This window comes from Carcharhinus amblyrhynchos, chromosome 16 (genome assembly GCF_965287045.1).
Source record: "Carcharhinus amblyrhynchos chromosome 16, sCarAmb.v2.hapA, whole genome shotgun sequence".
Classification (NCBI taxonomy): Eukaryota; Metazoa; Chordata; class Chondrichthyes; order Carcharhiniformes; family Carcharhinidae; genus Carcharhinus; species Carcharhinus amblyrhynchos.
The window spans coordinates 41870062-41883291 of NC_137339.1; the positions used below are offsets into that span (position 1 = coordinate 41870062).

At 40.4% G+C, this 13230-nt stretch overlaps 1 protein-coding gene across 1 annotated transcript in view; it reads right to left on the reverse strand.

The window, feature by feature from the left end:
* cbln4 (cerebellin 4 precursor) overlaps positions 1 to 13230 on the reverse strand; it is a 138600-nt gene that overhangs the window by 123737 nt on the left and 1633 nt on the right. The window contains exon 2 of the mRNA XM_080204449.1: positions 13080 to 13196. Coding sequence (XP_080060575.1) covers positions 13080 to 13196 — 117 coding nt within the window. The remainder of the gene's footprint in view (positions 1 to 13079; positions 13197 to 13230) is intronic.

Consider the following 13230-nt stretch of genomic DNA (forward strand, 5'->3'; position numbering starts at 1 on the left):
ATTATGCTTATGCTGCATTAAGTTGGACTGCCTAAAGAACTATGCAGAGGGAGATTATTTAAACAAGGCAGTTGTTCTGAACTGGAGCGAATGGCTACAGTGAAAAATGATTTCAAAATTGTTTTAATAATTTTTACTTTGAGATTCCTCAATGGGATATTTAGTATGATTGGACAGAACCATTTAATTGTATGCAATTATAATCAAGGCTGATTAAAATGGTTTTATCAGGATATTACAACTTGTAAGGCAGAATCTGTACACAAATGTGGAACAGTCAAAGACAGCAGTAAATTCAAAATCTTCTGGTCTTGTGATGTTGCTTTCAGATAATTTCATGCTGCAAACTTGCCGCATTGTTGGTGATATAGGCTTTCTACAATAACTGGAACCATGACTGTAAAACTAGAGGAAAATCATGTAGTTACATTTGTACTAAAAAAAATGTGCAAGAACTGATTCCCAAAACACTGAGAAGCTGAGATTAATTGGGAAATTATTGGACTGAGCCTCTGATCTTCCTTTTTTTTTTAAGTAGATAGGGTCTGTAGGCTCATTATTTTCCAAGAACCAAACTTTATTAGTTTACCTGATGATGGAATCAGCCAACAGAATAAACTCACTCTTTTATAACTACTAATGGATCTTGCATGGTATTGCTCACAGTGTATCAAAGGATCTTGTGGAATATAACAGTAATGGTGTTTATATCATACACTGCAGGGAATAACATCAGGGCTAATGAATAGAGCACATCAAGAAATTTAATTCAATTTTGATAGGAAAATAGAAATAGGAATAGACCACATGGCCCACAAGTCTGCCCGCCATTCAAACAGATCATGGCTAATCATCTACCTCTAAGCTCTCTTCCTCACTATATCTACATACTTTGATGTGATTAGTATCCAGAAATGTATATACTTCTGTTTTGAATACACTCAATGATTGAGTGTCCACAGTCCTCTGTGGTGGGAAATTCTAAAGATTCACCAGCCTTCGAGTGAAGGAATTCCTTTTCATCTCAGCCTTAAATAGCCTGCCCTTTATTGAGACTTTATCCCCGATTCCAGGGTTACCAGCCAGGGGAAACATCCTATCTACATCTGCCCTGTCATACCCTGTTAGAATTTTATAACTTTCAACGAGCTCACCTCGCATTCCTTAAAACTCCAGAGAATACAGACTCAGTCTTTTCAATCTCTCCTCATAAAACAATCTTGCTATCCTAGGTAGTGGTCTGGTGAACCTCCATCACACTGCCTCTATAGCAGGTATATCCCTCCTTAAGGAAGGAGACCCAAGCGGCAATACTTGAGGAGCGGTCTCACCAAGACACAATACAATTGCAGAAATACATTTTTCTTCCTATACTCAATCCCCTTGCAATAAAGGCCAACAGACCATTTGTCTTCCTAATTCCTTGCTGCACCTACATAGTGGTTTTAAGGGACTCACAAACAAGAACACTTAAACAAGAATACCCATGCCCTTTTGGACATCAATACTCCCCACCCTCTCACCATTCAAGAAACTATCTTTTTGAGATTTTTCTACCAAAGTGAATCATTTCACACCTATTCACATAATATTTGGCCATGTTTTCTCCCATTGATTTAGCGTGTCCAAATGCCCTTGAAACATCCTTACTTTCTCCTCACAACTTACATTCCATCCAGATTTGTGTTCTGGAAGCAGGGACTGCCTGTCTGATGCCACTTGCAAATGCAGGTAGCAGTCATGCTGAGGGGATGTCATTGCCTTACCAACATAGAGCAGAGACTCTATCAGATGTAGTTGCTGGCAGAGTGCTGGAATTGGTGCAAGGAGGTTTAGCAAAGGTTAGTTTAAATAATTGCAAAGAGAGATGCTGATAGTTGCACAGCGAACCTGACAACTATGTAATAATGTGCACCAGATTGTTCTGGTTCACCAAAGTGAAGATTCAGAATCGCAATTGCAAAAGCACAGGCACTCTAACAGCTTTGTTAAGGAGATTACGGGACTATTAGTTGGGAGAAAAGGTTTTCTCATTTTCCCCCCACTGCCGAACCTTTGAAATTTGAAATCTGCTCTGGAGCTGTCACAATTCTAAGGCCTCCGAGACTGTGATTTTTAAATCTTTCCTGTTCAATCCATTCAAAATCCGACACCTCTAATGTTTGCCAGCAATGAAAGGAGAGAGACAGCACGATCTGACAGCCAGTAGGTGCAGCCCAGGTCTGATAGAAATGGCTTGTAACCTTTAACCATCAAACATGGTATCTTGTAATTAGTTCCTGAAAGCGCAGCACTATATTGTGGTGACAAACAAAATTTGGGGTGGAATACAAGACGATCATGGCCACACTACCTGAACCATCACTTCTATAGAACTCAGCAGATGTATCCTTGTACTCCATTGCTCCTTGTTCTGCTATGAAGTGGACACGGAGAGGATGTTTCCACTAGTAGGAAAACTAGGAACAGAGGGCACAACCTCAGGTTGAAGGGACAATTCTTTAAAACAGAGATGAGGAGGAATTTCTTCAGCCAGAGTGGTGAATCTGTGAAACACTTTGCTGCAAAAGGCTATGGAGGCCAGGTCATTGAGTGTCTTTAAGACAGAGATAGATAGGTGCTTGATTGATAAAGGGATCAGGGGTAATGGGGAAAAGGCAGGAGAATGGGGATGAGAAAAAAATCAACCATGATTGAATGGTAGAGCAGATTTGATGAGCCAAGTGGCCTAATTCTGCTCCTGTTTTATGGTCTTATAGAAGGAAGAGAATATTAATGATTATGTTGCACCATTTGTGAGTTGGGTGTGAGTCTAAAAATATTAGGATGTACAAAGGTGAGTGCCTGGATGTTAAGCGTGAGTCTTGAGTACCACAGAGTGCTAATGGGTGAATTGAGGGGTACGGTGCATTGGGAAGGCTCAGAGGTTATTGGTGTGAGCAGTAGAGGACATCATCTGCAGATGCATTCTTGACCGAGACAATCTGCATGAGGTCATCGACCTCTTGTGGTGCTATCGTTAAGCGCCCAGGGTCAGATGCCAGGAATTGACTTTTCTGGCAGTTGCTCCAAATCCCTTTGGCAAGTGGTCCATGAGGGCCTCATGACATACAGTGAGACAATGGCATCTCTCAGTCTGTCAATCTCAACCACCCACAAGGCTAAGGAAATTTGGCATGTCTGCTGCGATTATCACCATTTTTTACAGATGTACCATAAAAAGCATCCTTTCTGGATGTATCACTGCTAGTTATGGCTCTTACTTTGACCATGGCCGCAAGAAACTACAAAGGGTTGTGAACATAGTCCAATCTGTCGCACAAAAAAGCCTCCCTTCCATTGACTCCACCTGCATTTCCCACTGTCTCGGAAAAGCAGCCAGCATAATCAAGGATCCTATGTCATACTCTCTTCCACCTTCTTTTGTCTGGAAATAAATACAAAAATCTGCAATGGCATACTGACTAACTCAAGAATAGTTTCTTCCCTGCTGCCACCAGACTTTTGAATGGACCTACTTCGCATTAAGTTGATCTTTCTCTACACCTTAATAATGACTGGAACATTATATTCAGCACCCTCTCCTTTCTTTCTCCCATACCTCTATAAATGGTATGCTTTGATTGAAAAACATGCAATAAACAATACTTTTCACTGTACACCAATACATGACAATAATAAATCAAATCAAATTAAATTAAATCAAATAGCTTCCAGCACCACATCCACGGCCCTGGATCACTATCTCAGTATTCAGCAATTGTATTCAGCAGTAATCTCCTATGATATAGTGCAGCCTCATTTTATGAGGGACAGAATGCCTCTAAGAAGAGAATGCTGGCTATGCCATATATTGTGAGCTTACATCGCTGATTGCTCAGGCAGGAAGCAGCACAGATCACACTGACCCCAGCATTCTGCAAATTAGGAAATAGCACCAAATTTGCCTGTTGCTTAACCCAACAGCAGCAGACATGTTCAAGTCAAGAATCATGACCCCACACCTCATAAATGGTGAGGAATCATTTCTAGCCCTCTGTTTGCTTTCAAAATTCAACATTTTTTTTATAAAGACTACTTAACATGCCTTTTTTTCTTCCACTTCAAAATGTTTTTTCATGCTTTGTAATGTATTAGTAAAGGAAACAGCAACTTAAGGCACAATTTTGCTTTGTCAGCAGCCTTTGCTCTAATAAGAAAATGCTCAAATAACCTTCCTTCAATTATATTTCTCAAATTTTCCCTTAAACTTTTCTTTCAGATAACTTTAAATGTAACAAAATTGTAATGGCTGTGGAAGCCTGACTGGAAAGGGACATATTATTACAGAATACAAAGGAAAACCATTACCATTGTGTACACACACTAGTCCCTGCCTGGGACAATAGTTCAGCAGGCTCAGTCCTGGGCCTGCCTTATAAAATACTAAGATAATGAGTTCCAGCTAGGCACTTCCTGGTTCCATGGGAATTCATACTCAATGACCCCCACAGGGAGATCAATCACCAATTTCCCGTGGATCTCGTGGGTTGTTAAAGAGTAAGAGAGAAGCAGTCTATCATTTGGCTAGTTTAAAAACCACGGATGGATCTGAATATTGTGTACATTACACATGCTCAGAAGTCTGTTGAGCCAAACTTTATTGTGAGATCTGCCAGATCACTGACTTTGCAAAGCTCAAGGCATTCAACTAAGAGCCACTGATTATTGATGAACACATCTTCAGGGGACTTGAAGATTTTCATACACTCTTCTCCAATGAGCCATGTATTCTTCCCCCATTGCATTGGTATGATGGTGCAGTAATATTCTAGATCCCTCTCCCCCATTTGGGTGGTTTATTGAGATATCTTTACTGCCACTAAGTATATTAAAATTGCCCTATTCTTGTAACTCACGTTGGGATCAGAGCTTTTCTTCTCAAGCTACCTCTGGAAGGAGAGCAACCCAAAATGAGATTGTTTATCATGTGTAGGTGGCGTCAAAGAATACACACTGTATGACAAAGACATGGCATTCGGAGGATTTCAGGTGTGCCTGATCGGCAGCATGAAACTATAAAGATATTTCAATCTGCAAAGTTCCACTTGCTAAACAACAAGTAAGTAAACTCTGCTTGACCTAAGATGTTATCTGCTTCATACAATTATATTTTGTAGTCTTAAAGGACAACATCCACATTTTGCATTACTGACCTAATAGTAGGATTTCAGGCTTTAATGAAGTCTCCCAGAATTAAAGATTGTTTTGCTGGACATTGCTACAAGCATTCGAGAGAAATACATTATCCCAACTACATTCAGAGCTAATAGGAGGGTTGGAATGCACCCAGGATGCATAATAGTAAAAATGGTGCTCTGACTATAATGGATAAAGTACTTTCTCGGGAACTAAGAATCATCATTGCCATTGTTAACAACTACCAGGCAGGTTGATGCGTGGGACAGGAATGTGGAGTTTGGAATGGTTGGTAGCAGGAGGTTATGTGCTGAATAGGCACCCCCAACCCGATTCTTATACACCAGTTGAGTTTTTCCTTTCATGCGTTGTTGAAATCACTGCCAGCATGTGTTGCCTGTCCCTAATTGTCCTTGAATTGAGCTGCTTGCTGAACCTTTCCAGAGGGTAAGGGTCGGCTACATTGCCATAGGTCACATATGTAGGCTTGACCTGGTAAGGACAGCAGATTTCCTAAAGGACATTAATGAATGAGATGGGTTTTTACAACAAGCATTTCAAGGTCATCATTAGAATAGTAATTCCAGATTCATTGAATTCAAATTTGCTACAGTGGGATTTGAACCCAGGTCACCAGAGTAGTACCCTGGGTCACTAGTCCAGTCATAATTTCATGACGTCACTGCCTCTCCTTTACCATTCAATATTTGAAAGCATGTCATCTGTATGATGGGAGTATTTCTTTGCAACAAAATTATTTTTGTTCATCAGCCTGGAAATTTTGCATTCATGTTGTATCCTTACACTGGCCCCAGCCTCAGCCCCAGTCCAGTTGTTTGACTTGTCTCCGCACACAAAAATAGTAAAGGTCTCTCCTGGCCTCTGCTAAACCTAATTGATTTTCTCCTCCGCAATCAATATTTTACTAACTTTTTGCAGCTTACTTTTTTTCTGAGCTTGGGCCTGCAGACTTCTCCTGCTACATGCGAACTCTCACTCCAGCTTGAAGCATCTGGACCTCCTGAGCAAACTCTGGTGGATTCCTGGCCTCTCTCCATATCAATAAAACATTCTTAGCTATCCTTTTATCCCAGTAATTGATTTTTCTTTTGGAATACACTTCTCTAACTTTTCAAAACCTTTATTTTCTTGAGATCTTCAATGTTCATTTCATAAATATTTATCCATGTAATCATCTACACCAAATAAATTTAACATTTATATGAATCAATATTTATTGATCTAATAATAAATTGAAATAAATAAAAAAGAAGTCATTTTATACTGCTCATGGCTCACATTATCCCAACTTTCCACAGAGCCAAGGAACTGTTCTGAAAGTGTGATCACTGCTGTAGGGTAAGGAATCACCACACAAGGCGGTGGGATGATTGGGGTTGGGGGGGGGGTGTGGTGGGGTATGGTTTGATGGTAATTTTTTTCATTAGCCAATTGTGTGAAACAGAGCACTATCAGATCAACAGCCCACTAATCATCTCATCCATTTTAATTTCAATAGGCTCGAGGTTACCTGTTAACGTGAGCTACATATTGGGAAGACTGAAGCCACTCATATAACCTTGACCTGTGCCTTTGTATCAGATCAGAGGTTAGAATTTTAAACATATATTAGAACCAGGGATCTAGGCCATCTTGGGATTGCTCATTTTTTTGTTTTTTTAGAGGAGATGGAACAAGGGGTGAGGAATCAGCTCACAAGAAGCAGTTTGGTTATTTTCAGGCATGATGCCTTCTTTTTAATAGTTATTCTATTAGCTAAGTTTCCTAGACCTTGGGAAACTGAACAGGTGAAAGGAGATGAGAAAGGTTGAACCTATGAGGTAAGTGCCTTCACATCAGACTGCGGACCCGGAGGAGCAGGAACGTAAACCAACTATTGCAGGGATTCATATGTTAGGTAACTAAAAACAGGAGAGTGTGGGCTGGAATGGTTCATATCAGAAGATTATATGATGAATCTTTTCAGAATTATGTTCCAACTGGCATTCATATATTCTTTCTTTTACCATTCAAAACAAGAAATTATTCCATCCGAGAGTATGATTTGGAATGTCATCCCTTGCTCCATTTGTGCTCCATCCTTGCAATAGCCCTTAGCTGCATTCCAGCTATACAAAGAAGCACCCAATACCTCCACAAGAAACACTGTCAACTGCATATTCCCCACCACTATACTTTCATGACCAGCACTGTGAACTCTCTGTTCCTCACCACTACACCTCCATAAGCAACACTGTGAATAGTATGTTCTCCACCACTACATCTCCACAAGCAATACCATGAACAGCATGTTTGCCTCACCCCTTGAGCCACCACTGTGACCATCGGAAATTGATGACCACCATCAGATTCCTGAACACCACTATGTAAAACTGTACTCATCCAAAATTTTTCTGACCTATCTTTACTCCTACGGAGTCCCATTTAACCACCACCGCTGGGCTTCCTGATCTCCAGTGGTTCCCGATTCAATAGTGTTGAAATACTCATGCTTGTGAACCCTCCTTGCCCTACATCTTTCCTATCTTTGTAAACTCACGCAGACCTTCTAAACCTCTGCACTTGTAAAATATGGCCTCTTCAGCATTCCCAATTTTAATCCCTCCACCATTGATGGGCATGCCCTATCCCTCAGCTTTAGAATTTGCTCTCCATATCTTTCTTATTTTCACCTTTCTTTCTTCCTTTATCCTCAAAACCTTCAACAAAGCTTTTGGTCGTAAGTCCTGATACCTCTTTCAGTGGCTTGGGGTCAAAATATTTTATCCATAGTGTTTTGGCAAGCACGCTATGTTAAAAGTATTATAAAAAAATCATGAAATTGTTGGACATAACCGTGCCCCAGACCACAGAATACTCATGAAAAATACAAGATATTTCATGATTGTTCAATAATGAAAAGGAAATCCTACTACTGTGGCCCCAGAAATCAGAAGTCATTGAAAGTTGGCATTGTGTGACTCTTGGAGTGGTGCAGCCAGTAGGGCAACTAATATCACAACTGATAGGAATAACAGTAAAGGAAAGTCAGAATAAAAGAGGAAAGGACTGAAGTTGCTGAAAAATAGAGAATGAAATACTGTTACCAGAGGAAGTGTTGGACTATATGCCAGGAGCAGGGATGAGCTCAGGAATTGGTGATGGTGTCAAGTGACAGGATGATGAATCTTTCTCTCAACCTTTCTGCACCAGACAGTGCATAACTTTCATCTATCTCTGCAGCTCATTATTCCTGGGACAGATCACTAGTCTGTCACAAGGGGCTATGGCTTGAGAGACACACCATGTCAAGCAGATGCCACATTCACACACAGACGAACCAAGGGGCAATTTAGCATAGCCAATCCTCCCAACTTGCATGTCTTTGGATGTGGGAGAAAACCAGAGCACCCACCGAGAACATACAAACTCCACACAGCCACCCAGGCTGGATTCAAACCCATGCCCTGCCGCTGTGAGGCAACAGTGCTAAAGCCACTGTGCCCACTGTGGATAGGAATATAAATTAATTACAAGAGAAAAAGTTATAGCAAAGTAAGAAAAATAGCAAGAATCAGCTTGACCAATTAATGAGATAGAAGAATATCCCAAACTAAAAGAGGAATGAATAAAAATAAGAAAACTGATTTGCTGCAAATCAACATTGGTGAAGCAATGGGAAAAAAAGTGACTGGAAAGAAATCAACAATTACACAATCTTAAAAATGAAAACATTATCCCATTGTCCTTCACCAGCATGGTTTGTGCTGTAGTATATAAAATTTTAAAATCAATATTACTGTTTCCATATCAGGATTGTACAAGAACTGACATCTTCAGAAAATACTACTCTAAGAAAGTGAATACAAATGAAAATAAATCAGGATAACTACAGATATCAAAGGGGCAAATATTGCCATCTCCTTTGTTAATAAGGGCCTAAAAGATGAGGAAATTAATAGTGGTAGTGATGGTAATGATGACATAATGGAAGTAAAATGTCCTACGCTGCGATCAATAATGATTCCTGTAACATCAATGTTGAAATATAACTCTAAAGCAGATTAGCTAAGATCTGGAGTTGCAAAAATATACTGCCCATAGTAGCAGGACAACAAAACATCTGAATGAAGTTGTAAAACTCTCACCTCCTACCTCTTGGAGAGAAACTGGCAAGGTTGGATTCCCCACCCATTTTACATCTCTTTGTTTTATTGAAGTCAATCAGAAGTGTGACACAGTGGCACAGTGGTTAGCACTGCTATCTCACAGCACCAGCGATCCAGGTTCAATTGCTGGCTTGGATGACTGTCCATGTGGAGTCTGCACATTCTCCCCACGTCTGGGTGGGTTTCCTCCAAGTGCTCCAGTTTCCTCCCACAGTTTGAAAGACATGCTGGTTAGATGCATTGGACATGCTAAATTCTCCCACAATGTTCCCAAAGTGTGCCAGACTGTGGGGACTAGGGAATTTTCACAATAGCTTCACTGCAGTGCTAATGCAACCTTAATTAATAAATAAACTTGAGTCAAGCTGCATAGGGTGTAAAATCTGATGTTGTCAACTCCATGTTAGCAGTTTAAGCTACGCTGGTTGTCAATATAATCACTTACAATATGCTCATGGACAGCATGAGCTTTATTCACAAGTGAAGGAACGTTGTTGAAGATAATACAGATAAGGACACCAAAGATTAATCTGTTAGCAGAGTCCAATGGCTAGTGGTGGGTGGGTGAATGGATTTGAGTAGAGGCTGTTGAGGTTAATTCCAAATGGACGCATTGAACAAGAAGGTTGGGAAAACAAAATGGAGTTGTAAAGAAGTTGTAAACGTTATTCAAGTCCTGTAATGGCCTCACTTTTCTATGATGAACTCTAAAGAAGGAAAAAACATACCTTTGAAAGATGGGCCTCAGCAGTCACTATGCATGTGCTAGTCTTGAAGGTGCCACACATGAACGTGCCCCCCCTGTGCATGTCTTCAGAAAAGTAAAACTTCCCTGTGCACTTGTACAATGCATTTCTTTTATTATCTTTTTGCTAAAAATTGCCTTCCAGCCTGCACAGAAGTAGAAGATAGTGAAACAGAGCAAAAAGTTGAGCAAAAGGGAATTCCATTCAGAGGAAAGTGCCAGAAGAAGCTGGATACAGGGGAGCGACAGACAGAAGGTCTCAAAATGAAGAAGGAAGTCCCAAACTAGGGAATGTAACAGAAAGAGGCTCCAAGAAGACAATCAAATCAAGGAACAAGAACAGGAACCAAAACAAGTCCTACTTAGTGGAATTGAAAGTAAGGAGCAGAAGAGAAGACTCTGCATTAAAGAGGCAGAGTTGCAGGGAGCAGGCTTGGAATAAAGTGAGCTTGTGAGAAGCCAGGAGATCAGAGACTCCTTACTACAGTCCTTTGTGCTTGGCATGGTTGAATATCCAGGAGAATGAATGAAAGATGCTGCTTGAATGTGTGTAGAGATCCAGAGGAAAGGAACTTTGGAAGGTGAGGTTGAAAGTCTGGAGGTGGATCCTTGTTGGAGACACCCAAGTGAAAGCATGGTTTGGGAGAGAATTCCAAGGTGTGTTCTTCCAACATGGAAATTGGAAGCCCTTGTGAAGAAGATGTGGTATTGGTGAGACCATTTGCTCACGATGTGACAAGCATCAAGGGGATTGATGAAGAATCATAGAAAAATTTTTTGGAGTGTGGAGTGTCTGACTGCATTTTGCATATTAGTTTACATAGACTGTAGAGTTACAGTGATAGATGTTGTCATTTGTGTTATGGCTACAATTATATATTACAATATATATGTCTGTAATGGTACAATTGAGGTGAAGGAGTAGTGTAATATAATTCACCTTTTCTTAAATGTCTTAAATGTTAAATGTTCATTAGTAGACTCCTATCACACTGTTCAGTAGCTGCCTTTCATATTGAGGTCTATCAAGCAAGGTTCCATCCTGGGACCTGACTTGTCCAGTAGCAACATCAGCTGGGATCATAGCTTCCTCTTCTACAACCTTGTCACCCTGCAATTCCATACCAATTATTTTGGCATAGTGCAGGGTGGCACAATGGTTAGCACTGCTGCCTCGCGGTGTCAGGGACCCAGGTTTGATTCCCGGCTTGGGTCACTATCTGTGCAGAATTTGCACATTGTCTCTGTTTCTGCGTGGCTTCCTCCAGGTGCTCCGGTTTCCTCCCACAGTCTAAAAGGCCTGCTGATTAGGTACATTGACCCGAACAGGCGCTGGAATGTGGTGACAAGGGGAATTTCATAGTAACTTCATTGCAATATTAATGTAAACCTTACTTGTGACTAATAAATAAATAAACTATTCAGTCCACTGACTTCAGTCTCTGGTACACCTCCTACTTCCTTTACTTCATTATTTGCAGACATGACTTCAGCCATCTTGACAGTATGCTTTGGAGTACCCTCACTATTTTCCACCTCATTACTCTCCTTTTTTTCTTTAAGGCCATCCTTTAAACCCATCTGATTGATGCCTCCTAGTATCTCCTTATTTGGAGCAGTAATGTTCTGATGAAGCTGAGGATTTTTTTTCTATGTTAAAGGCAATGTATGACCAAAGGTTGGTGTGAAAACAACCTTATAATCTGTGTAAAAGGCCACCAGAAGCCCAATATATTATTAACCATGCCTTTTAAAAAAGGCAAAATATCCTCCACACTGAATCTCCACAATGTTGTTCATGCACAGAGAGAAACTAATAACATGATAGGAAAAGGCTCAAGTAGAAATAAACAGAGGAGGGATTTGGGTTAGCAGTATGATTTCACTCTGCCTTTCAACTTTAAGTCTATCCCAGATCAAAGAACTGCTCTCTCTAATGACAGTAAATGCTCCAGGAAACACAGTCAGGCGATTTAAACACAATTCCAAGTTGTCTTACAGACACTACCTGAACTGTTTGTAATATATTAGGAATTGTCTTAACAATGGAGAGCTAATTGCTGATGTAGTACGTTGTACAGCTGCTGTTAAAGAATACTTCTGGACTACTACAGATGACGTGTGGATCTGAAGCTCACCCCATTGCACCTGAATAGTTGACACTGACAATGGAGTACATGCTCTGTGCTGCATTGATATGCACATTAAGTCTTATCAGAGAAATCAACCATGAATAAACACATTTTAAATAGATGGGTTCAAGATGTATTTTGCAAGCATCAACGGAAGGATTCGCAGATTTAGATTTCACACAATGATGGAATTCCAACAACACAAATGCATAAAGTTCCTCCTTAAAGTCAGTATTACTCAGTGAACTGACTGGTAGACTTGGCTCGTGCTACAAGATAGAAACCATTACATCAGAGCAACTGAAACCTACTGAAAGATTCCTCATAAATTTTCTATAACCAGAGTGGCTTTCCTCTCCCACGTTGTAATTGTAAATCTAATTCTAAGCACTTAGTGCAGTGAATCGCTTCATTTTAAAGTTTATATTTACTCAGTCTGTAGGTTATCAATTAAGTTCCAGTGGCAGAGTTAGTCCTCAGAGGAAATTCAAGGTACGGTTCGGGCTCTAAACCTTATTTGCGATTTCGACCCGATTCAGGTCGACTAAAAAATAACAACTTTACATTTAAAATAATAATATATGACACTTCTAATGAGACCTCAGTCATCCTAGAAAAGGACAGTACAACTACAACGTCAACACAGCGTTCAGTGATCCCATGGCTCCTGTGTCAGACTTGCGTCAGAAGATGCATTGAGAATGTGGGAAGTTCACACTTGTGTCAGTCCTCCGCGACTTGGCAGTATTAGTCATACACGACTTGTCTGCATTTGGATAGCCACCGACGGGGCTAAATGGTCACATTGTGGTGATGGGAATTTCAGTAGGCACAAACATTAATGAAAATACAGACCTGAATAGTTTGGCTCTGGTACACTTTGATAACATGAAAGTTGAAACTGTAAATGCCTTTCCTTGGGGCTACAAAGACTGACTCCAGCGTGAAACAGTTACCCACATTTACTAAGATCTGCAAAAGAGAGAAAGAGAGAATTCGATCAGTC